Below are 25,675 nucleotides of genomic sequence, written 5' to 3'. Positions count from 1 at the left end.
TTGCGGCCCCCTTCATATTTTTTTATTTCTTGAGGACAGATTGTCCCAAAAGAAAAAGAACAAAAAACGAAGAAAAAAAAACACACAAATGCCTTAGCCAGACCAGGACACAGAGAATTACCTATACTAGCCAAGATATAAATTCAGTTGGTTTATCACAACCTAGACCACAAATGCTTAATCTAGCAAACATATCTTGAGTTACCATACTGGTAACTGGTTGCAAATTCTAATCCCGCTCCTGCAAATATATCAATATTCCCCACAATAGACACTTTATTTGCTTAAAACCAACGTACAAGGATGTTTTAATATCCACAGGATTCTGCATATGACCCAGACTGTGAATAACCAACCAAAATGAATAGATCCAACCTAACCCAGATATTGGGGGTGCCAACAGTGACTTTTTAAACACTAAGAAGTTGTATATTAGACCTTAAATATTTCTTAACACTGTCCAATGCATTTACTATCCAAATATTATAGGGCAGTGATGGCGAACCTTTTAGAGGCCGAGTGCCCAAACTGCAACCCAACCCCCCCCCTTATTTATCGCGAGGTGCCAACCAAAAATTAAAGCAGTAACTTATTGCTCCCTGTTCAACAACTTTCAATCATATTGGCCTCCTGAGGACAGCAACACAGTAGAAAGATGGAAAATTTTCATCATTTTAGCTTCTTTCCAGTGTCCATCTGTACACAGAGAAAATCATGGGGCCAGCAGGAGGACCTCCAAAGATAATTCGGCCCTGTCTACTCATTCTCCCTATAGTCCCAAATAGCAAAGTAAGTATCAAAATATGACTGAAAGCAGCATCTTTTAAGTTGCTTGGAACTGCAGGAAGATTGTTTGAGTCCGGTCTGATGTGCTGAGGTGATGGCCCGCGTGCCCACGGAGAGGGCTCTGAGTGCCGCCTCTGGCACCCGTGCCATAGGTTCGCCACCACTGCCTTAGTCGTATCGGCATGTGATAACCTCTCGAACTTGTGGACAATTAAACCTGCTGGATCAAAAGGCAAAAAATAAATCTGAACTAAGCATCCCTAAGCATTGGGAAACCCTATAACAGTGGTGGCGAACCTATGGCACGGGCGCCAGAGGTGGCACTCAGAGCCCTTTCTGTGGGCACTCAGGCTGTCCCCCAAACAGGACCAAATCCACCAAATCTTCCTGCATTCCCAGGCAACTGCTCTCAGTGCTATTTTAAAGCGACACTTCATTGACTACTTGGAACTGCGGGAAAAATGAAAAGGTTTTGACAGAAGATCTTTGGAGATCATCCTGTTGGACAAACTATTCTTCCCGTACAGAGAGACCTTGGAGAGACGCTACAATGATGGTCTGAATTTGCCTTCCTTCTTTCAACTGTATTGGTGGCCTCAGGCGGCCTATACAATTAGAAGATGTGGAAGAACAGGTTACAATGAGTTACCACTTAAAATGCCATGTTGCCACTTCACAGTAAATAAGTGTATTTTGGTTGTTGTTTGGGCACTCGGTCTCTAGAAGGTTCATCATCACTGATATAGAGGAATGGAAGGGATCCAACACTGAAGACAAGCAGGGCTGATTGCTATGTAGGGCTGAATGAACAATATATAGATAAATGGAGGTATAATATCTGAGTATGGTAGCACATTCATCTATATCTGCAAGCTAGAGCGATCACCAAAATTAATAACACCATTGTCAAAGTCTGGATGTCTGTGGGCCTAAAACTCTAATAAAGTAAGCTTTGTCTCTGGAAGAAGAACCGAAGTTCTCTGTCCTAGATTATTACGTGGTTATGTGATGTAAAGTTTATTCCATCATCATCATCACATTAATCCTAACCACAACAGACACCACCGGCTCTGAAAGCACACTAGCCGCAGGGCAGGACAGCACAGCACCTGCAAGGCATATAGGGCAAGCTCTGGCCACATATCCAATCTCAATATTTAACTGGCAGGATTCTTCCTTCAGGACTTATCACCCACCATATGAGTCTGCCTAAACCTACAGTTATGTGAATAGGTAGAGCCAGAATCAGTAAAATATATAAAAGCGTAGGGCTGTCCCAAAATCAAATCATTTAAGGCCTTTACCTTGAACATTTTCTTATAAGAGCATTCTTCACTTTCAGCCTCTTCATGCTCCTTTGCACCTTGTGTAAGGTTTGTGTAGTTTACAAGCCGGCTAAGAAGGGAAGAAACCTTAGGCCGAACATCCAGTTCCTCCTAAACACACAAAGAAAAAAAAAAAGTTGTGTCACATTCAATTTACATTTTTCTTTTGCAATTTTTAATGCATACAATATATATACTGTGAAGAATACATAACCACCAAATGACTACACTGACACGCTAATATCAGGTCTCTTGAACCAAGTTGATTTGGTTATTTTCGAATAAATAGAATTCTAATCAGCAAGAGTTCTGTCTTTAAAAAGCCTGGTGAGAAGGCAACATTCTAAAAGTTGAAGAAACAGGATGACCGTCAATGTTCCTCAGTTCAGGTCTCTACAGTGACCATCGAACACCATGAAAAAGCAAATGCAGCGTAAAATGTCATTTAAACAAATGTAAACGTAAACATGGCGCAATTGCCATGCAAATGCAACATAAAGCAAAGCAAACACCACATAAAATGCAAATGTGATGTGAAGGGAAAGATCTCAAGGTTATGCTTAGTAGGTTACTTGTGTGCAGAAAATAACATGCTGAAAGGTTAATAAATGTGTCAGATAACTGTCTACAACTATTGCAAAATTACTTTAAAGATGGCCTCTGCACCCAAAGATGGTGTAGGCAACTGAGATAAGACTGGAATGTGCCCAGCTTGAATCCTTGGTCATTTCTGAGATTCCTATAAGGAAAGGGACAGAACAAAGCTGGCAACACCTACTTGTTTCTATACGACCCACCCCTTTTGAGCCGAGCTGCGGTAGTTGCCCGTCTAGTAAGGGCCTGATCTGTAGTAACTATTGCATCCTTAACTCCCCAATGGCACCAGATCTTGTATACGGATAGGTGTGAAAATTGGATAGGTAGAAAGTTCTCTAGGGCGCAATGGGAGATTATTTGGGCCAGAGCAAAGAAAACTTCTGTTAATACCCTTTAAATGGAAAATAAAATTAAAATTCTTATGAATGGTACCACACCCCAGAATTGCTCCACAAATTTAACGCTGACATCGCATGCTGGAGCTGTAGCACAGTTCCTTGATGCACATATTTTGGAAAGGCCCAATCATTGAACCCTACAGGAACTCAGACAATTTGTCCTAAATTGCTAGGAATGGATGTCCCTCTAGATCCTGCTGTATACTTAATTTACTCCCTGCAAACGTGAGGGGTCCAAGTGCCAGGCTGCTCCTTCAGGTTCTCATTGCCGCTAAATGCCTAATCTCTCTATTCTGGAAGAAACCTACTCCGCCATCCACTCTAGACCTGTACGCTCGAATTAAAGATATGACCTGTACGCTCGAATTAAAGATATGCGATTGATGGAGCATCTGACCACTCAAGTGAATAACCAGATGAATAAGTTTGAGGCTGTATGGTCTACCTGGGATAACTTCTGCGGAACTTGTTTTTTTCTTTTCTTTTTCATTAGGTGCCTTAAGCAAGACGGAATACCAGTTTCATGTTATTGGAGATAGCTGCTCCCCATGACGTCATCGGGGAGCGGCGTTCAGTTGCCATGACAACCTCGGGTCTTAAATCCAGACCCGAGGCGGTCTGGATTTAACCCATTCATTACTATGTGTTAATTGCACATTGTAATGTAGGAGGATGAAAATCCCCGTATCCTGCATACTGTAGAATGGCAGTATATGGTAGGATCAGACAACCTAGAGTTAAAGTACCCTAGGGAGTCTGAAAAATGGTAAAAAATAAAAAATTATATTTAAAAAACTTACAAATTCAAATCACCCCCTTTTCCCTAGAACTGATATAAATATAAATAAACAGTAAAAATCATAAACACATCCGGTATCACCGTGTCCAAAAATGCCAGATCAAAATATAAGTTTTTCACTGCGTTTAAACCTGTAACGGAAAATAGCACCAGATTTTTGAAAATGCCACTTTTTTGCCTTCTAAAATTCTAAAAAATTCTATAAAAAGTGATCAGAAGGTAGTATAGCCCTAAAATGGCAGCATTGAAAACTTCATTGCAAGTTGAAAAAATGACACCACCCACAGCTCCTACACCAAAGTATGAAAAAGTTATTAGCGCCGAAAGATGGCAAAATTATATATAATATATATATATATACACATACACACACATATATATATATATACACATACACACATATATATATATATATATATATATATATATATATATATATATATATATATATATATATATATATACATACATACATACACATACATATGTACATACATACATACATATATACACATACATATGTACATACATACATACATATATACACATACATATATACATACACATTTTTGTACAGGAGGTTTTAATTTTTGTAAATGCATGGACACATTATATAACCTATACAAATTTGGTATCCCCGTAATCGCAACGACCGAAAGAATAAAGCAGACATGTAATTTGGAGCATTGGAGCGTACAGTGAAAGTCGTAAAAGCCAAGCCCACAAGAAAACGACGCAAATGAGGTTCTTTTAACCAATTTCACTGCATTTGGAATTTTTTTCCCGCTTCCCAGTACACGGCATTAAAGAATAAATACCATAAATACCATGAAGTGCACTTCAAGCCATCACACAGCTCTTTATGTGTAAAAAAAATAAATAAAAAATAGCTATAGATTTTTGATTGTGGGGAGTAAAAAGTAGAAATGAAAAAAACAAAAAAGGGCCAGGTCCTTAAAGGGCTAAAAACGGACCCGTTTCTTCCAATGGGCAACTCAGGCATTGGTCCCGGGTGCAACCACGGTGGAAGAAAAAAGGGGCGCTAGAAGCCTCCCACTGCCCTCGGTAAAAACAAACTTAAGTACTCACCTTACAGCACACTCACAGCTTGTCTGCTCTTCATTATCAGTAGTGGGACCCTTCTTGCGTCTTCAGCAAACTGGAATACTTTTTTATAGACCCTTAGGCCTCTTAGTATGCGCCCACTTGTACAATATAAACATGAGGAGTTGAGAGTCCAGAATAGTCTTAACTCTCATTTCGCCAAACCAGTAATTCTAAAATCAAAATTTTCTGTGCCAAGTACTTGTAGTTCATATTTTAAGTTGCATTGTGCAAAAAATTCCCCTGCCTTTTCCCTCCGTTTGTAAAGTCTCATTTGTGGGTATTTCACTAGTCAGATTGCCCAATCTTCATTATAGTGTCCTCCGGTTTACTCATGATGTGCTTTCCTTTATTTTGATAAAAAAAAAACACGTGCAGTCTTCTAATGTAGTAGAATAAGGGGCACTATCCATATATAGTCATCGGCTTGTAACAAATGTGGGGCAAAAAATGGGTGGTGCTCTGACCGTAATAGGGAAGCGTAGTCTTCATATATTCAGGCAAACAAGAAGTAGAATAAGGGGGGCGGGGGGTAGGCTGGCTCTCTGGCTGTACACTGGGGGGTGCAGGCTGGCTGGTTGGCTGGCTGTACACTGGGGGGTGCAGGCTGGCTGCCTGGCTGGCTGTACTCTGGGTGGGGGGCGGGCAGGCTGCCTGGCTGGCTGTACTCTGGGTGGGGGGCGGGCAGGCTGCCTGGCTGGCTGTACTCTGGGTGGGGGGCGGGCAGGCTGCCTGGCTGGCTGTACTCTGGGTGGGGGGCGGGCAGGCTGCCTGGCTGGCTGTACTCTGGGTGGGGGGCGGGCAGGCTGCCTGGCTGGCTGTACTCTGGGTGGGGGGCGGGCAGGCTGCCTGGCTGGCTGTACTCTGGGTGGGGGGCGGGCAGGCTGCCTGGCTGGCTGTACTCTGGGTGGGGGGCGGGCAGGCTGCCTGGCTGGCTGTACTCTGGGTGGGGGGCGGGCAGGCTGCCTGGCTGGCTGTACTCTGGGTGGGGGGCGGGCAGGCTGCCTGGCTGGCTGTACTCTGGGTGGGGGGCGGGCAGGCTGCCTGGCTGGCTGTACTCTGGGTGGGGGGCGGGCAGGCTGCCTGGCTGGCTGTACTCTGGGTGGGGGGCGGGCAGGCTGCCTGGCTGGCTGTACTCTGGGTGGGGGGCGGGCAGGCTGCCTGGCTGGCTGTACTCTGGGTGGGGGGCGGGCAGGCTGCCTGGCTGGCTGTACTCTGGGTGGGGGGCGGGCAGGCTGCCTGTCTGTCTGTCTGTACTCTGGGTGGGGGGCGGGCAGGCTGCCTGTCTGTCTGTCTGTACTCTGGGTGGGGGGCGGGCAGGCTGCCTGTCTGTCTGTCTGTACTCTGGGTGGGGGGCGGGCAGGCTGCCTGTCTGTCTGTCTGTACTCTGGGTGGGGGGCGGGCAGGCTGCCTGTCTGTCTGTCTGTACTCTGGGTGGGGGGCGGGCAGGCTGCCTGTCTGTCTGTCTGTACTCTGGGTGGGGGGCGGGCAGGCTGCCTGTCTGTCTGTCTGTACTCTGGGTGGGGGGCGGGCAGGCTGCCTGTCTGTCTGTCTGTACTCTGGGTGGGGGGCGGGCAGGCTGCCTGTCTGTCTGTCTGTACTCTGGGTGGGGGGCGGGCAGGCTGCCTGTCTGTCTGTCTGTACTCTGGGTGGGGGGCGGGCAGGCTGCCTGTCTGTCTGTCTGTACTCTGGGTGGGGGGCGGGCAGGCTGCCTGTCTGTCTGTCTGTACTCTGGGTGGGGGGCGGGCAGGCTGCCTGTCTGTCTGTCTGTACTCTGGGTGGGGGGCGGGCAGGCTGCCTGTCTGTCTGTCTGTACTCTGGGTGGGGGGCGGGCAGGCTGCCTGTCTGTCTGTCTGTACTCTGGGTGGGGGGCGGGCAGGCTGCCTGTCTGTCTGTCTGTACTCTGGGTGGGGGGCGGGCAGGCTGCCTGTCTGTCTGTCTGTACTCTGGGTGGGGGGCGGGCAGGCTGCCTGTCTGTCTGTCTGTACTCTGGGTGGGGGGCGGGCAGGCTGCCTGTCTGTCTGTCTGTACTCTGGGTGGGGGGCGGGCAGGCTGCCTGTCTGTCTGTCTGTACTCTGGGTGGGGGGCGGGCAGGCTGCCTGTCTGTCTGTCTGTACTCTGGGTGGGGGGCGGGCAGGCTGCCTGTCTGTCTGTCTGTACTCTGGGTGGGGGGCGGGCAGGCTGCCTGTCTGTCTGTCTGTACTCTGGGTGGGGGGCGGGCAGGCTGCCTGTCTGTCTGTCTGTACTCTGGGTGGGGGGCGGGCAGGCTGCCTGTCTGTCTGTCTGTACTCTGGGTGGGGGGCGGGCAGGCTGCCTGTCTGTCTGTACTCTGGGTGGGGGGCGGGCAGGCTGCCTGTCTGTCTGTACTCTGGGTGGGGGGCGGGCAGGCTGCCTGTCTGTCTGTACTCTGGGTGGGGGGCGGGCAGGCTGCCTGTCTGTCTGTACTCTGGGTGGGGGGCGGGCAGGCTGCCTGTCTGTCTGTACTCTGGGTGGGGGGCGGGCAGGCTGCCTGTCTGTCTGTACTCTGGGTGGGGGGCGGGCAGGCTGCCTGTCTGTCTGTACTCTGGGTGGGGGGCGGGCAGGCTGCCTGTCTGTCTGTACTCTGGGTGGGGGGCGGGCAGGCTGCCTGTCTGTCTGTACTCTGGGTGGGGGGCGGGCAGGCTGCCTGTCTGTCTGTACTCTGGGTGGGGGGCGGGCAGGCTGCCTGTCTGTCTGTACTCTGGGTGGGGGGCGGGCAGGCTGCCTGTCTGTCTGTACTCTGGGTGGGGGGCGGGCAGGCTGCCTGTCTGTCTGTACTCTGGGTGGGGGGCGGGCAGGCTGCCTGTCTGTCTGTACTCTGGGTGGGGGGCGGGCAGGCTGCCTGTCTGTCTGTACTCTGGGTGGGGGGCGGGCAGGCTGCCTGTCTGTCTGTACTCTGGGTGGGGGGCGGGCAGGCTGCCTGTCTGTCTGTACTCTGGGTGGGGGGCGGGCAGGCTGCCTGTCTGTCTGTACTCTGGGTGGGGGGCGGGCAGGCTGCCTGTCTGTCTGTACTCTGGGTGGGGGGCGGGCAGGCTGCCTGTCTGTCTGTACTCTGGGTGGGGGGCGGGCAGGCTGCCTGTCTGTCTGTACTCTGGGTGGGGGGCGGGCAGGCTGCCTGTCTGTCTGTACTCTGGGTGGGGGGCGGGCAGGCTGCCTGTCTGTCTGTACTCTGGGTGGGGGGCGGGCAGGCTGCCTGTCTGTCTGTACTCTGGGTGGGGGGCGGGCAGGCTGCCTGTCTGTCTGTACTCTGGGTGGGGGGGCGGGCAGGCTGCCTGTCTGTCTGTACTCTGGGTGGGGGGGCGGGCAGGCTGCCTGTCTGTCTGTACTCTGGGTGGGGGGGCGGGCAGGCTGCCTGTCTGTCTGTACTCTGGGTGGGGGGCGGGCAGGCTGCCTGTCTGTACTCTGGGTGGGGGGCGGGCAGGCTGCCTGTCTGTACTCTGGGTGGGGGGCGGGCAGGCTGCCTGTCTGTATTCTGGGTGGGGCGGGCAGGCTGCCTGTCTGTATTCTGGGGGGGGCAGGCTGGCTGGCTGTATTCGGGGGGGGTCAGGCTGGCTGGCTGCATTTTTTGGGGGGCAGGCTGGCTGGCTGTATTTTTTGGGGGGCAGGCTGGCTGTATTCTGGGGGGGCATGCTGTCTGGCTGTATTCTGGGGGGGGGCATGCTGTCTGGCTGTATTCTGGGGGGGGGGGAGGCTGTCTGGCTGTATTCTGGGGGGGGGGAGGCTGGCTGGCTGTATTCGGGGGGGGGGGGAGGCTGTCTGGCTGGCTGTATTCTGGGGGGGCAGGCTGGCTGGCTGTATTTTTTGGGGGGCAGGCTGGCTGGCTGTATTCTGGGGGGGATGCTGGCTGGCTGTATTCTGGGGGGGATGCTGGCTGGCTGTATTCTGGGGGGTCAGGCTGGCTGGCTGTTCTCTGGGGGGGGTCAGGCTGGCTGGCTGTTCTCTGGGGGGGGTCAGGCTGGCTGGCTGTATTCTGGGGGGGGGGTCAGGCTGGCTGGCTGTATTCTGGGGGGGGTCAGGCTGGCTGGCTGTATTCTGGGGGGGGGTCAGGCTGGCTGGCTGTATTCTGCAGGGGGGTCAGGCTGGCTGTCTGTATTCTGCAGGGGGGTCAGGCTGGCTGTCTGTATTCTGCAGGGGGGTCAGGCTGGCTGGCTGTATTCTGCAGGGGGGTCAGGCTGGCTGTCTGTATTCTGCGGGGGGGCAGGCTGGCTGTCTGTATTGTGGGGGGGCAGGCTGTCTGTCTGTATTGTGGGGGGCAGGCTGTCTGTATTGTGGGGGGCAGGCTGTCTGTATTGTGGGGGGCAGGCTGTCTGGCTATTTTTTGGGGGGCAGGCTGGCTGGCTGTATTTTTTGGGGGGCAGGCTGGCTGGCTGTATTTTTTGGGGGGCAGGCTGGCTGGCTGGCTGTATTGTGGGGGGGGTCAGGCTGGCTGGCTGTATTGTGGGGGGGGCATGCTGGCTGGCTGTATTGTGGGGGGGGGCATGCTGGCTGGCTGTATTGTGGGGGGGCATGCTGGCTGGCTGTATTGTGGGGGGGGCATGCTGGCTGGCTGTATTGTGGGGGGGGGCAAGCTAGCTGGCTGTATTGTGGGGGGGGGCAAGCTGGCTGGCTGTATTGTGGGGGGGCAAGCTGGCTGGCTGTATTGTGGGGGGGCAAGCTGGCTGGCTGTATTGTGGGGGGGCAAGCTGGCTGGCTGTATTGTGGGGGGGCAAGCTGGCTGTATTGTGGGGGGGGGCATGCTGGCTGTATTGTGGGGGGGGGCATGCTGGCTGGCTTGTGGGGGGGGGCATGCTGGCTGGCTGTATTGTGGGGGGGGGGCATGCTGGCTGGCTGTATTGTGGGGGGGGGCATGCTGGCTGGCTGTATTGTGGGGGGGGGCATGCTGGCTGGCTGTATTGTGGGGGGGGGGCATGCTGGCTGGCTGTATTGTGGGGGGGCATGCTGGCTGGCTGTATTGTGGGGGGGGCATGCTGGCTGGCTGTATTGTGGGGGGGGCATGCTGGCTGGCTGTATCCTGGGGGGGGCATGCTGGCTGGCTGTATCCTGGGGGGGGCATGCTGGCTGGCTGTATCCTGGGGGGGCATGCTGGCTGGCTGTATCCTGGGGGGGGCATGCTGGCTGGCTGTATCCTGGGGGGGGGCATGCTGGCTGGCTGTATCCTGGGGGGGGGCATGCTGGCTGGCTGTATCCTGGGGGGGGGCATGCTGGCTGGCTGTATCCTGGGGGGGGGGGCATGCTGGCTGGCTGTATTGTGGGGGGGCATGCTGGCTGGCTGTATTGTGGGGGGGCATGCTGGCTGGCTGTATTCTGGGGGGGCATGCTGGCTGGCTGTATTGTGGGGGGGCATGCTGGCTGGCTATATTGTGGGGGGGCATGCTGGCTGGCTATATTGTGGGGGGGCATGCTGGCTGGCTATATTGTGGGGGGCATGCTGGCTGGCTGTATTGTGGGGGGGCATGCTGGCTGGCTGTATTGTGGGGGGGCATGCTGGCTGGCTGTATTGTGGGGGGGCATGCTGGCTGGCTGTATTGTGGGGGGGGCAAGCTGGCTGGCTGTATTGTGGGGGGGGGAAGCTGGCTGGCTGTATTGTGGGGGGGCAAGCTGACTGTCTGCATTGTGGGGGGGGCAAGCTGGCTGGCTGTATTCTGGGGGGGGAGATATCTGGCTATATACAGTGGGAGCTTGCTGGTTATATACAGGGGGAGGAGTGGCTGGCGGTTTTATATGGCATAGTAGTTATATTCTTGTGCAAAGCGGTCAGTATTATAGCATTATATTCTTGTACATAAAATGCAGTATTTTCTAATATTTTACTTCAGGGTAGTATTATAGGAGAAGGTATTGTACTAGTTTTTTTTGTATATAAGGCAGTATTAAGTTGTGTTCTTTTAAAAGAGGAAGCTTTAATTGCAGGCAGCATGAGTCTCTTTCACTGCGCTGTACATGTTGATTTAGACCAGTGATGGGCAACCTTTTGAGCTTGGTGTGTCAAAATTCGCCAAAAAAAACGAGCATAACTTGGGTGGTGTGTCACCTTGACCAAAAAACATATTTTTTTGATATTTATAGTTTAAATAACAAATATGTATACTATTTAACTTCTAGGGTACTTTAACCATGGATTGTCTGATTGATCCTACTATGTACTGCCATACAATCAGACAGGTGTGAAATTGCTTAGTAACCTGCAAACTTTCAGTCATGAAAGTTCACAGGTTATAGCGAGGGCACAGGCGTCGCTATCCGCATTTCCTTCATGCCCTCTTGGCATGGAGAAGGTGTGTGGAGCAAAATAATCGCAATGTCTGGCAATTTGCAAGGTGTTGCGATTATTTCAGGGCTTGTACATCACAAAACTGACAAACAAGCCCTGATGACTGTCTTCTATCATACAGTGCACTGACCTTACTCACTGAATGATGGGAGTTGTTGTCCTCCCTCATCCCTGCTCTGGAGCTGGTCAGTGTAGAGGTGGCAGCTGCTGGGACATCACACAAGGCAGCAGCAATGTGACATCTGACTGTGTTGCCATCCTACCCCCACCACAAATATCAGGAGCTGCAGAGGAGCCTCCTGGGTGTATGGCCGGGTCACCTCTCCTGCTGTGCCCTGTGCTGATACCTGTGCTGACTGGAGACACTAGGCACAGCTCACACATGGGGAGGGGCCGGCCCGGGGGAGGAGGAGGGGGGAGTGCTGGAAGCTCAGTGCAATCTCTCAGCCTCCCGGCTACTGCACCTGATCATGTAGGATGAAACTTAACTCTCAGGCAGCCGCGTGTCAGTGAAAATGGCTACGTGTGTCAGCACTGACACGCGTGTCATAGGTTATCCATCACTGATTTAGACCATCTATAAACAGTTTGTGTGGAGTTCAGCAACTCCCACATCACATGGTCACGCCTACTTATTTTGACCGCACCCACTTTACAAATTTTTCCTCCAGGGCCAATTCCTACTCCGCCCCTGGGTGGGTGGGTGTGTATATACTGTGTGTAGAGTTTATATGGTGCAGTGTTTATACAGTAATGGCCAAAAGTTTTGAGAATGACACAAATATATTTTCACATGATCCGTTGACCCTTCTTCAGGACCTCTGCAATTCTTCCTGGCATGCTCTCAATCAACTTCTGGACCAAATCCTGACTGATAGAAGTCCATTCTTGCACAATCAATGCTTGCATTTTGTCACAATTTGTTTGTCCACCAGTCTCTTGATGATTGGCCACAAGTTCTCAATGGGATTAAGATCTCCAAGAGCTTCACAGTGTATGCAGACGCACTCACACCTGCCTGCTGGCATTTCTGCGCAAGCTCTGCACTGCTGGTAGCCCGATCCCAAAGATGAAACACTTTCAACCCCTTAGCGCTCAGTGGCGGATATATCCACCACGGAGCACAGTGACTTAGCGCTCAGTGGCGGTTATATCCGCCACTGAGCTGATGCTGGCTCGACTCTGGATCGGGGTGCCGGCTGTGACTAATAGCCGGCACCCCAGTGTAACAACCGCGAACGCATGCCTCTGGGGGGGTCTTGCGCCGATCATTGCTATGGTAGTGCTGGGGTCCGATCTGGTCCCCAGAACTGCAGACACATCATCTTACAGGCACAGTGCGAGCATGTGTACATAAGCATTGCAGGGTATTATCATGAACAAGCAATCAGATGATTGCTTGTTCATGTCCCATGCTGGCAAAAGTGAAAAAGTAAAAAAAATAAAATGTTATTCAATAAAAAATAAAGTAATAAATCAATAAAAATGCCCATAAGCCCCATAACATATAAAGAAACATATAACCCAAAAAAAGTCTAAATCATAACAAAATCCCCACATATATAGTATCACCGCGTCCGTAACAACCTGTAGAATCATAATAAGTAAATCATTATTGAACCCGTATGATGAACGCTGTTAAAAAACTGTTGAATACCCACCAAAAATTATCATTTTTACCTATTCAATCTTACAAAAGATGCAATAAAAAGTGATAAAAAAAAAACATATGTACTCCAGAATGACACTGGTGCAAAGTACAACATATCCTGCAAAAAACAAGCTACCAGCTCCGTAGCCAAAAAAAGTAAAAATGTTATGCCATTTGGAAGACAGCAATGCAAAAATGATAGATTTTTCCACACATTAAAGTTTTATTTGACAAATTTAGTAAAATGTAAGAAAATATGTTCAAGTCTGGTATCCCCGTAATCGTATCGACCCATAGAATAAAGATAACATGATTATTAGGCTAAACGGTGAACACAGAAAAAGAAAAAAAAAGTCAAAAATCCAGTACAGAATTGTTGCTTTTCTACTCCTGCCCTCAAAAACGAGTTCCTAAATTTTCAACAATAGGGGATACCAACCCCAAAATGGCAACACTGGAACGCCTCGCTGTGCACCCATAAAACAAGTAATGGTCACATGTGGGGGGGTCTCTGTACTTGGGAGAAATTGCAGAACAAATTGTATGGTGGGTTTTCTATTTTTATCTTTTGGAAGTGTGTACATTATAGGGCTAAATTAACGTAGAACCGGCACAATTTGACCATTCTAAATTTCACCTCCATTTTGATTCAATTACTATGAAGATCTCAACAATCTTCCTAAAAGCTGTTTCTGATAGCTTGAGGGGTGCAGATTTGAAAATGGGTTGCTTATATAGGGGGGTTTGATGCTAAATATGTAACATTTAATTCAAAACAGTATTTATCCGCAAAAGAGTAAATTCTGAAAATACGGAAAATCGCTATTCGATTTGTAAGCCGCGCGACATCAAAATATATTATCCAGACATTGCAAAAATTAGGAAAATGTTAAAGGGGTATTCTCATCTGGGCACTCACATTCAATTTCATTAATCCGCCATATGTAAACATTTCTTCAATTAGATGTTATTAAAAAAAATGTTCCTGTGTGAAAATAATTTCTCACAGGAACATTGTCCCTTAGAAACGAGATAGGTTCCCCGGATACGGCCACCTCTGATGGACTGAGTGCACAAAGAAACAAAAGGTTATTGTATATGAAATGTCCGGGAGTTACTACAGGTCGCACAGCCGTCCTGTGGTAATGATTGCTGAATCATGGTGGTTCGGCAGGACTCTATAGCTCAAGTCTGGCAACCGCTGCCAGAGTGTGACGTGGTTGTATCCGAGGAAGCTATCTGGTTTCTGAGGGACAACATGACTACATTTATGACAAATTATCTTCACACAGGAACATTTTTTTAATTAACATCCAATTGAAGAAATGTTTGAATAAGGCAAATGAATTTAATTAAATGTAAATGCCCTGATGGGAATACCCCTTTAAGTAGACATATGGGAAATGTTATTCAGCAACTTATTTAGGCGGTAAATCCATCTACCTGAAAGCGCAATAATTTCGAATTTCAAAAAAGTTAAATTTTTCAAAAAATTCATCATTTTTTCTTTTTTTTGGAAAATAAACGCAAAACTTATCAGCCAAAATTTACCACTAAATGAACGAATACAACATGTGGGGAAAAAAACAATCTCAGAATCTCTTTGATAAGTAACAGTGTTCAAAAGTTATAACCATATAAAGCGACAAGTCAGAATCCAAAAAATGGGGCTGAGCCTTAAGTAGTAAAATGGCTGCGTCCTTAAGGTTAAGAGACTGTCCTGGCGCTTGCTGGTCCTTCTTGTGCACCCTGGAGCCTTTTTGGCAACAATGGAACATCTCTCCTTGAATTCCTTGATGATGTGATACTCTTCCCTGTTAGGCTAGTTTTGTGCAGTGCAATGATAACTGCACGGGTTTCTAACCATGATTAACAGAAAAGAAACAATGATTATAAGAATATGGTAGGGAGTGTGGACACATGTCACACTTTTTAGCAGGGGTCCTACTCTTCTCAGATTTTTCAGACTTGCTAGACTTCTCGGTTTTACCCGATTTATCTCCTCTCTTTCTCCTTAGACCCTTGTTCCTAGGGGAGGAAGGCAAAGGAGATAGTAACTTGGGGTTCTTAACAGTAACAAAGAAAATAGAACCTGCCATACAGCACCACTCACCTGAACCGATGGGTGGAGTAGGCCCAAGTCTGCCTCATCAGTCATTATCTGTAGGCACAGGAAGAACACTGGCAGGAGGCCTTTAACCTCTCCGTTTCCTGTCCCTACAGAGGTTAAGGGGCATCCTCCAAGTAGGCCGTCATGGGGGACATTATGGAAAAAATACCTGCTACACTACAAAAAACCCTGTTTAGCTGAGACTATACATTACATCAAAATGCCCGAAGCAAAAAACAAAAAAAAGGGAATGCATGGTGTTCATTATGAGCCAACTTGAAAATGAATAAAAAAAGTGAATTAGTCTTCCGGTAATTCCATTTACTTTAGTCCACCATGAGGGCCCTATCTGGAGGATGACCTCTGTGGGGACAGGAAGCAGAGAAGTTAAAAGGCCCCACCCCGGCATCAGTATTCCAGTGTCTACTAAATAACTACACCGGCTTGGATGCAACCAGATTTATTGCATTTTATTATTCACAAACAATTAAATCAAAGCAAGTAAAATTTTAAATCAATCAGAAAATCACATAACCTAGGGGGTAATATATGGGCCGTCATGGTGGACTAAAGGAAGTGGAATTACTGGTAAGACTAATTCACTTTTTCCCATGACGGCGATATACCAGATGAATTTTTCTTTAGGGAGGGACCTGTAATGTCTAGCAGAGGTAAGTGAAGAAGACCAGGTAGCCGCTTTACATATTTGTTCAATTGTGGCTCGTCTTGTTTCAGCCCAGGAGGTTGCCATTGCTCTCATGGAATGAACTTTTACGATCTCTGGCGAAGCCTTATCTAGAGACTCATAAGCTTCTCTGAGGACTGTCTTATCTGGATAAGGACGCTTTTGAGGCCTATTTCCCCTTGGTATTGGAGAAGAATGTTAGAGTCTTTTCACCAGACCTTAGAGACTTCTATGTTCCTGAGTACTGTTCTCCTTACATCTAGGGAATGCCAGGCGATCTCGTTAGAGGATTTTGGGTTCTGGCAGAATGAAGGTAGGACCACTTCCTGATTGCGGTGATTGCAAACCTTAGGAACAAAGTTTGGGTCAAGCGTTAGAATGATCCCATCTTCAGAAATTAAACAATACGGCTCATATAGACAGCGCCCGAATCTCCCCAATCCTTCTTGCGGTAGTAATTGCTATTAGGAAGGCTGTTTTTAGAGTTAGATTCCTAAGGCTTACTGATTCAATGGGTTCAAACTGAGGCCCAGTAAGAAAATTTAGCACTAGGGATAAGTCCCAGGGAACCACTGAAGGTTTCACTGAGGGCCTAATTCGGACAGTAGATCTTACAAACCTCTTTATCCATCTATGGTCAGCCAGGGATGAGTCAAAGAACACACTTAGTGCTGCTATCTGGACTTTGAGAGTACTTGTTTTAAGGCCCACGTCAAACACTGCTTGCAGGAAATTCAGAATCTGTAAGATATTTGGAGAGGACTGGTAGGGGACAGCTGAACCACAGAAGGAGAGAAACCTCTTCCAAATTTTTAAGTATACAGTATAGTCGAGGTAACTGGTTTTCTACTAGATTGTAAAGTAGAGATTACCTTATCAGAAAGGCCTTTTGCTTTCAGGAAACTCCTTTCAGGATCCAGGCTCAGAGCTTGAGATCCTAAGGATTTGGCCCTCGGTAAAGGAGATTTTCCTGTTTGGGTTTCATGAAAGGTTCTGCTAGAGCCATTTTCTTCAAACCAGCACTTTTTGGGCCAGAATGGTACGATCAAGATGACCTTGGACCTGTCGCTTTGAATCTCTTGTAAGACTCTTGCTATTATAGGCAGAGGAGGAAAAGCATATGCCAGAAGAGCATCCCACTTGTGACTGAATGCATCCATCCTCGATACAGTCTCTGAATAACAGAGAGAAGAAAAGTTCAGCTTTTGTATTTTCCCTGGTGGCAAACAGATTCACTACAGGCATGCCCCACATCCGGGTTAGCTGACGGAATACTAGCTGGTTCAGACACCATTCGTTTTGGTCTATTTTTTTTCCGTTCAGAAAGACTGCAACCTTGTTGTCCCTTCCTCTCAGGTGAACCGCTGATGGGGACCTGATGTTTATCTCCGCCCAAGAGAATATGTCGCTTGAGAGGTCTATAATGTCTGGAGATCTTGTACCCCCCTGATGTTGAAGGTAGGCCATCGTCATAGAATTGTACGATAGAACCTTCACATATCGACCTACCAGCAGATGACTGGTTGTCTTCAATGTTTCTAGGACTGCTTTCAGTTCTCAGTAGTTGGAAGACATCCTTTGGATAGGGGGAGGCCAATTCCCCTGGGAGAAGGCCCCTGCTATGTTCGCACCCCAGTCTTTTTGACTTGCATCTGTTTGTACTATAGACAGAGGCCAGGGATGCCATGGTACACCCCTCTGTAAATGTGCAGGAATGGTCCACCATTCTAGGGATTGCTTGAACGCAGGAGTAATGTTGATGTTTTTGTCCAGATGTAGAGGATTTTTGTCCCATGATTGCAGTATCCAGCCCTGCAGTACTCGAGTATGGTTCTGTGCCCACTGGACACACTGGATGCAAGATGTTAACTGTCCCAGAAGTTTCATAGCGTCTCTTATGGAGCATCTCTGGCGATGAAGGAAAACATTAACATGACACATTAAGCGTTCTGTCTTTTCCCTGGGAAGATAAGATCTCTGATTCACAGAGTCTAGGAGGGTTCCCAGAAAAATGATCTGAGTATTTGGATGCAGAGCAGACTTCTCCCAGTTTATGATCCAACCTAGATCTTGTACGGTTTGGATTGAAAAATTCCTGTGAAAGATAAGCTCTTCTCGATTTACCACTATAATGAGTAAGTTGTCCAGATAAGGGATGACAAGGACTTTTTCAAGAAGGCTACAACCTCTATGATTATTTTGGAAAACACTCTCTGAGCTGATGCAATTTCGATAGGTGGAGACTTGTATTGGAAGCATAGATGCTCTCCCTGTGGCGAGACTATTGCGAATCTCAGAAATTTTTGAGACGGAAGATAAATAGTGACGTGGTAGTACGCATCCTTCAAGTCTATTGTGCACATGTAGGCTCCTGGATGGATCAATGATACTGCAGATTTTACTGACTTTATCTTAAACTTCCTGTACAAGAGATGCTGGTTCAAGCCTCTGAGGTTGCAAATCATCCTGTGGGATCCGTTTGGCTTTTGAATGAGAAATAAAGGAGAGAAGTGCCTGCTTTTCCATCTTTCTTTTGGTACAGGTGTAATTACATCCATCTGAATAAATTTCTGGACTTCCTGAAAAATTAAAGTTGACTTTTGAGATGTCAATTTGGTAAGGGTAGTTGTATGAAGAACATGGCACACACCGGTATTAAGTCTTTTTCAAATAGTTATTTTTTATTCCAGTGAGTATATCGCATTACACAAAGCCTTCACCGTGGTAAATATAATTATAGGAGACAAATTATTTCAGATCATAATTAATTAGCACGACGTTTCGATCATCTTGACCTTTGTCAAGTAGGATTTGACCTAGAGCGAAAGAACATATAAGGTAAGAATAAGGCTGTGGTATGTGGTAAGGGGGATAGGGGAAATCTATTTACAATTAAATACATATATACAAATAACGCCTTAATAAGAAACTTGCAGCAAAAAGTTTCTTGAAGATGTGATTATTGGAAGAATGTGAAGCTGGCATGAGAATGGAGAAAGGCAGTAAGTGATAGGGGTCTGGTATGTTGTAGGGTATATAGGTAACAGGTCAGAAGGGATGGTAGAGGATGTAACTGAAATGGAGGAAGAGAGAACAATTGAGATAGGAAGAGGAGATAATCCAAATGTACTTACTCTTGAGTTGTGTCACATAGAGGTAAGGTGAGGCAGTGCCTGTGTAGCGCCGTGGAGCGGCTTATGTAGTGTCTGGGCATCATGTGGTATGGTCCGCGCATGACCGGAAGTGACGTCACCGCGGGACCTGAGGTGACGTCATGACCGGAAGTGACGTCACCACGGGACCGGAAGTAACATCAGATGTTGCCATGGTGACGGGACGCCCAAGGCAGGGAGAGATACCGGCACATCGCGGCACCGGAAGTGGTACTAATTTCGATGTGCTGTGTCTCTAGAAGCTCCGGACATGTAGTCAATAAGTATAGAGGTATAATTAGTAACATAGTATACGAGAATATGGTCAGAATTACTTGAGAGGAATGTGACTACATGGCTCTTGTAGTGGTGTCATGGATGGCACCATGGCATTGATGTTAGTACATCGCATTCAAGAAATGTAAAAAATTGTAGAGAATTTTGTAAAGAGCATGAAAAAAATGAAGATACAATACAAGAAATGCAATAGGAGAGATGTCAGGCAAATATAGAGATGTGGGATGTAGAAAAATACACTGAAGATAAACTTAGGTATACTATGTATGGTTTTACCATCCTTGGGGGGGAAAGAAGAAAAGAGGAACGATTCAGTTTCTATGATGCTATTTTTTCTGGAAAAGAAGGAAAACAATATAGGTTTAGATACATGGCATTATTACAATATGACATCATATTAAACAATGGCATTGTAGAGAATGTTCAGGAGAAGGTACGATCATACGCTCTATTCAAACCCATAGGTTTAATCGTTTGTAGGGTGTGAATCCAGAAGGACTCACGGTTGCGTAGAAAAGCTATCCTATTACCACCTCTGCAAGGAATTTCTACTTCTTCGATGATCTGGAAGCGTAGTTGAGAGGGATGATGATGATGCTTTGCGAAGTGTGCAGGAACCGGTAGCAATGTTTGATTGGTCCGTATCGTGGATTTGTGTTTGCTGATTCTGTCCTTTATGGGATTCATGGTTTCTCCTACGTATAGGAGCCCACATGGACATTTAAGGAGATAGATCACAAAACGTGAGTTACACGTAAAATATCCTTGTATTGGGTATCGTTGACCGGTCCTGGGGTGGCAAAAGTATTCCCCCTGGATGACAGCGGAACACTGGCTGCAGTCAAGGCACGGGAAGGTGCCTTTCTTTTGGGTAGATAGAAAGGTTTGTTTCGACTTTTTTTGGAAGCTACCTATATCTGCTCTAGTTTGTCCCTCAAATTTTTAGTGCGTTTGTAGCAGGTCATAGGGGGAATTTGAAATTCTTGTATGTCAGGGTAAGCTTGTTTAAGTAGTGGCCAGTGTTTTTTGATGGCTCTGGTCAGGAGGGGGGAAGTCGGATGGTATTGATGAATGAACGCTATTCTTTTTGGGTTATCATTCGGTTTATTGTTAGTCTGTGTTGTAAGTCTCGTTACAGTCTCAGTAAAGATATTGGTGGGATAACCCCTTTTCTTGAACTTAGATGACATTTCAGTTACTTTCTTTTTTCTTCAATGGATCACTGACTATCCTGTCCACTCTATTAAATTGGGATATAGGTAGTGATTTCTTAGTTTGCGGGGGGTGGGAACTTTGGAAATGCAGCAGTGTGTTTCTGTCGGTAGGTTTCGTGTAGATGTCAACAGAGATGAAACCTTGGGAGTCCTGGATGATCAATGTGTCTAAGAAGTTCATTTTGAGTGTCATAGTGAAGGGTAAACTGCAATTCTGGTGTGATGGAGTTTAGGTAGTTGTGAAAACAAAGTAGGGAGTCCAATGAGCCCCTCCATACGCAGAACACATCGTCGATGTATCTTCGCCAATAAAGGGAAGATTGTTGAAAAATCTCATTATTGTACACGTAATCGTTTTCGAAAAAGGCCATATATGTGTTGGCGTATGGAGGGGCTACATTGGACCCCATGGCCGTTCCCTGAATTTGAAGGTAAAATTTATCCCCAAAAAGAAAAAAATTGTTATAGAGGATTAGGTGTAAAAATTCAAGGGTGAGGTCCTTCTCGTGTTTTCTTATTTGGTTGTGATCGAGGAGTCTACTTACTGCATCAATGCCCTTTTCATGAGTAATGGATGTGTATAAGCTACACACATCCCAGGTCCATACACATCCATTACTCATGAAAAGGGCATTGATGCAGTAAGTAGACTTCTCGATCACGAAACCCACCGACAGAAACACACGGCTGCATTTCCAAAGTTCCCACCCCCCGCAAACTAAGAAATCACTACCTATATCCCAATTTAATAGAGTGGACAGGATAGTCAGTGATCCATTGAAGAAAAAAAGAAAGTAACTGAAATGTCAACTAAGTTCAAGAAAAGGGGTTATCCCACCAATATCTTTACTGAGACTGTAACGAGACTTACAACACAGACTAACAATAAACCGAATGATAAACCAAAAAGAATAGCGTTCATTCATCAATACCATCCGACTTCCCCCCTCCTGACCAGAGCCATCAAAAAACACTGGCCACTACTTAAACAAGCTTACCCTGACATACAAGAATTTCAAATTCCCCCTATGACCTGCTACAAACGTACTAAAAATTTGAGGGACAAACTAGTACGAGCAGATATAGGTAGCTTCCAAAAAAAGTCGAAACAAACCTTTCTATCTACCCAAAAGAAAGGCACCTTCCCGTGCCTTGACTGCAGCCAGTGTTCCGCTGTCATCCGTGGGGAATACTTTTGCCACCCTAGGACCGGTAAAGGATACCCAATACAAGGATATTTTACGTGTAACTCACGTTTTGTGATCTATCTCCTTAAATGTCCATGTGGGCTCCTATACGTAGGAGAAACCATGAATCCCATAAAGGACAGAATCAGCAAACACAAATCCACGATACGGACCAATCAAACATTGCTACCGGTTCCTGCACACTTCGCAAAGCATCATCATCATCCCTCTCAACTACGCTTCCAGATCATCGAAGAAGTAGAAATTCCTCGCAGAGGTGGTAATAGGATAGCTTTTCTACGCAACCGTGAGTCCTTCTGGATTCACACCCTACAAACGATTAAACCTATGGGTTTGAATAGAGCGTATGATCGTACCTTCTCCTGAACATTCTCTACAATGCCATTGTTTAATATGATGTCATATTGTAATAATGCCATGTATCTAAACCTATATTGTTTTTCTTCTTTTCCAGAAAAAATAGCATCATAGAAACTGAATCGTTCCTCTTTTCTTCTTTCCCCCCCCAAGGATGGTAAAACCACACATAGTATACCTAAGTTTATCTTCAGTGTATTTTTCTACATCCCACATCTCTATATTTGCCTGACATCTCTCCTATTGCATTTCTTGTATTGTATCTTAATTTTTTTCATGCTCTTTACAAAATTCTCTACAATTTTTTACATTTCTTGAATGCGATGTACTAACATCTATGCCATGGTGCCATCCATGACACCACTACAAGAGCCATGTAGTCACATTCCTCTCGAGTAATTCTGACCATATTCTCGTATACTATGTTACTAATTATACCTCTATACTTATTGACTACATGTCCGGAGCTTCTAGAGACACAGCACATCGCAATTAGTACCACTTCCGGTGCCGCGATGTGCCAGTATCTCTCCCTGCCTTGGGTGTCCCGTCACCATGGCAACATCTGATATTACTTCCGGTCCCGTGGTGACATCACTTCCGGTCATGACGTCACTTCTGGTCCCGCGGTGGCGTCACTTCCGGTCATCCGCTCCACGGCGCTACACAGGCACTGCCTCACCTTACCTCTATGTGACACAACTCAAGATTAAGTACATTTGGATTATCTCCTCTTCCTATCTCAATTGTTCTCTCTTCCTCCATTTCAGTTACATCCTCTACCATCCCTTCTGACCTGTTACCTATATACCCTACAACATACCAGACCCCTATCACTTACTGCCTTTCTCCATTCTCATGCCAGCCTCACATTCTTCCAATGATCACATCTTCAAGAAACTTTTTGCTGCAAGTTTCTTATTAAGGCGTTATTTGTATATATGTATATAATTGTAAATAGATTTCCCCTATCCCCCTTACCACATACCACAGCCTTATTCTTACCTTATATGTTCTTTCGCTCTAGGTCAGATCCTACTTGACAAAGGTCGAGATGATCGAAACGTCGTGCTAATTAATTATGATCTGAAATAATTTGTCTTCTATAATTATATTTACCACGGTGAAGGCTTTGTGTAATGCGATATACTCACTGGAATAAAAAAATAACATTTGGAACATAATATTTGGAAAAGACTTAATACCGGTGTGTGCCATGTTCTTCATACTATTTGAATGTGGATTGAGAATCCTACACTGAGCACCACCACCATATCAAGTGTGCGGCCACTATTGTTCTCCGTACGAATTTGGTAAGGGTAAACTTGTGGGGAGGAAGAGATGATAATTCTAGCTTGTAACCTTGCTTTATTTGTCTAGAATCCAAGGATGTGATCTTGGTCCATTGTGCAAGAAACCCCAGCAACCTTCCTCCCACTGTTGCGTCATTGCTTCCCAAAGGGAGTCGAATTACTGGAGCGGAGGAGGAAGCCTCTACCTTTACCTCCTTTCGGATGGCTCCAGCGCCCTTTTTTGCCTTTGCCCCTGTATGAATTTTTTTATCTCTAAAGTCCTGAAAAGGCTGCCTTCTGGGTAACTTCTTAACCTCAGGGAACCCCTTCCTTTTGTCAGCAGCTTTTTCCAAAATTGAATCAAGCTCAGGTCCAAACATGAATTCCCCTTCAAATGGAATGCTGCATAGTTTGGATTTCAACCTAAAATCCCCACTCCATTGTCTTGGCCATAAAGCTCTCCTGGTCTCAATAGATAAAGCACCCGCTTTCGCTGAAAACCTGATGGATTCACAAGACGCATCGGCAATAAAGGCAGTAGAAGACTTTAATGTTGGAAGAGTCTCTAACAGGAGCTCTCTCTCGGGTGCCTTCCCTAATATGATTTTCCAGCTCTGAAACCAGAAATACATATTACGGGCTACAGAGGTAGTGGCTACATTAGCTTTTAGGTTAAGCATAGTAGACTCCCAGACCTTCTTAAGCAAACAGTTAGCTTTCCTATCCATGGGGTCTTTTAGCTGGATAGAGTCCTCAAAGGGCAGGTCAGTGCACTTTGTCAGTTTCAACACCTGGACGGCAACCTTGGGAGGGGAATTCCAGAACTTAGTGTCGCCTTCATCAAATAATAAACGATTCCTAAACTCCTTAGATACAGAAATTCTCTTTTCGGGATCTCTCCATTCTTCCTGAATAAGTTGCTTAAGAGTATCGTTGATGGGGAACACTTTTTCTGGGATCTAAGGATGCCAAACAGTTCATCCTGAATAGATCTAGCTTCCTCCACTTCCTCAATTTTTAGGGTATCACGAATAGCTTTAAGCAATTGATCCAAATCCTCAGAGTAAAACAGGTATCTGGATTCCATCTTTGAAGCAAATAGAGAAGTGGAGGGATCCATATCTAAAGAGTCCTTAAATTATGAGTTGTCATCGGAGTCAGGGTCTGATTCTGAGGCACATATTAGAGCCCTTTTGGGCGGGGGACTCGAAAGGCTAAGAGGCTATGGAGGTGGCTACGGAGGTCTGGACTTCCCCTTTAATGAAGGAGCGTATCTCCTCCATGAATCCTGTTCTCTCTTCCCTCAGAAGGTTTAAGGGTTAAGCTTTGTATTGCACATATTGCATTTATGATAGGCAGATCTCTTCCCTTCTTTAGAGGGGTCTTTGCTCCTTACTTTCTCTTTCGGCTCCTACCAAGAGAGAAAGCGATAGCTTAATTTATAGGGTATATATACACATATTTGAAATAGAGCTCCTACCCCTTTAAATCTATACGACAATCACAGGGGCTGTGGATAGGGGTTCTAATACAGAAGACACCATGGAAAGGACCTTGCTAGTAAAGATAGATGCTTCCATAGACACCTATAATTTATAGGTAAGAGGGGCTTATTCACATAGTACTTTATCGGCGTAGCAGTAGGCGAATCTAGACCTAAGAGTCAGAGTGACTACCTGCGACCAATCTTAAATTTGGCGTCGCCGAGCCCAGTTACATCACTTCCAGTGCGACCGGAAGTTCTCAATCAAAGTGTTGGAGCACGTGACTTCCGGGTACCTTGGATCTGCGCGGAGTCGGGGGTAGAGCCGGTACAACAGTACCGGAACCAGGGAAGATGCGTGGCGCATCGAGGCGAGGCCCGGGACTGGCAGGGTAAGGGTCAGACCCATGCCTGCATCGTTAGCGCTCCCTCCACTGGAGGAAGCACGTGAGGAGAGTCACATCTCTGCTCCCTGCACTGTGTAGGGACAGGAAGACACTGGAGTAGGGATTTCGGGGTTGGGCCTTTTAACTTCTCTGCTTCCTGTCCCCACAGAGGGGGTCATCCTCCAGGTGGGGCCGTCATAAAGGAAATATGTACAATAAAAATTATTTTTAAAAACCCACTTTTTTCCATTTTTAACCCCCAAAAACTAAACTAAAAATGAAAATCTTTAAACTTTTATTAAGTTTTAAATAGCTCCGTGTACACTGCAAAGTTTAAGGTAGCATGCAAAAAAGTTGGGCCCTTAAACGACCACATACAAAAATTTGCTAAAAATGCCAAGGTCACTAGAGCCTTTTCAGGCAGCAGGGGTTAAAGAATCTACAAATTATGGTGGAAAAGTATTTGGACGATTTGGCAGTATTTGGACGAAGCAAGATTTTTTTTTTCTCACAGACCCATAATTTCTTTTAGAGGCTCCCCT

The 25,675-nt window shown here is 46.7% G+C and overlaps 1 protein-coding gene across 6 annotated transcripts in view; it reads right to left on the bottom strand.

The window, feature by feature from the left end:
* The window catches only part of SLC12A4 (solute carrier family 12 member 4), a 743,054-nt gene that overhangs the window by 637,137 nt on the left and 80,242 nt on the right, over positions 1-25,675 (bottom strand). For all 6 annotated transcript variants that reach the window (XM_072117770.1, XM_072117769.1, XM_072117767.1 and 3 more), the window contains exon 3: positions 2,091-2,222. In XM_072117770.1, coding sequence (XP_071973871.1) covers positions 2,091-2,222 — 132 coding nt within the window. The remainder of the gene's footprint in view (positions 1-2,090; positions 2,223-25,675) is intronic.

This window comes from Engystomops pustulosus, chromosome 7 (genome assembly GCF_040894005.1).
Source record: "Engystomops pustulosus chromosome 7, aEngPut4.maternal, whole genome shotgun sequence".
NCBI lineage: Eukaryota > Metazoa > Chordata > Amphibia > Anura > Leptodactylidae > Engystomops > Engystomops pustulosus.
The sequence above is the reverse complement of the archived record's forward strand: the minus strand, read 5'-3'. Positions and strand labels throughout refer to the sequence as shown.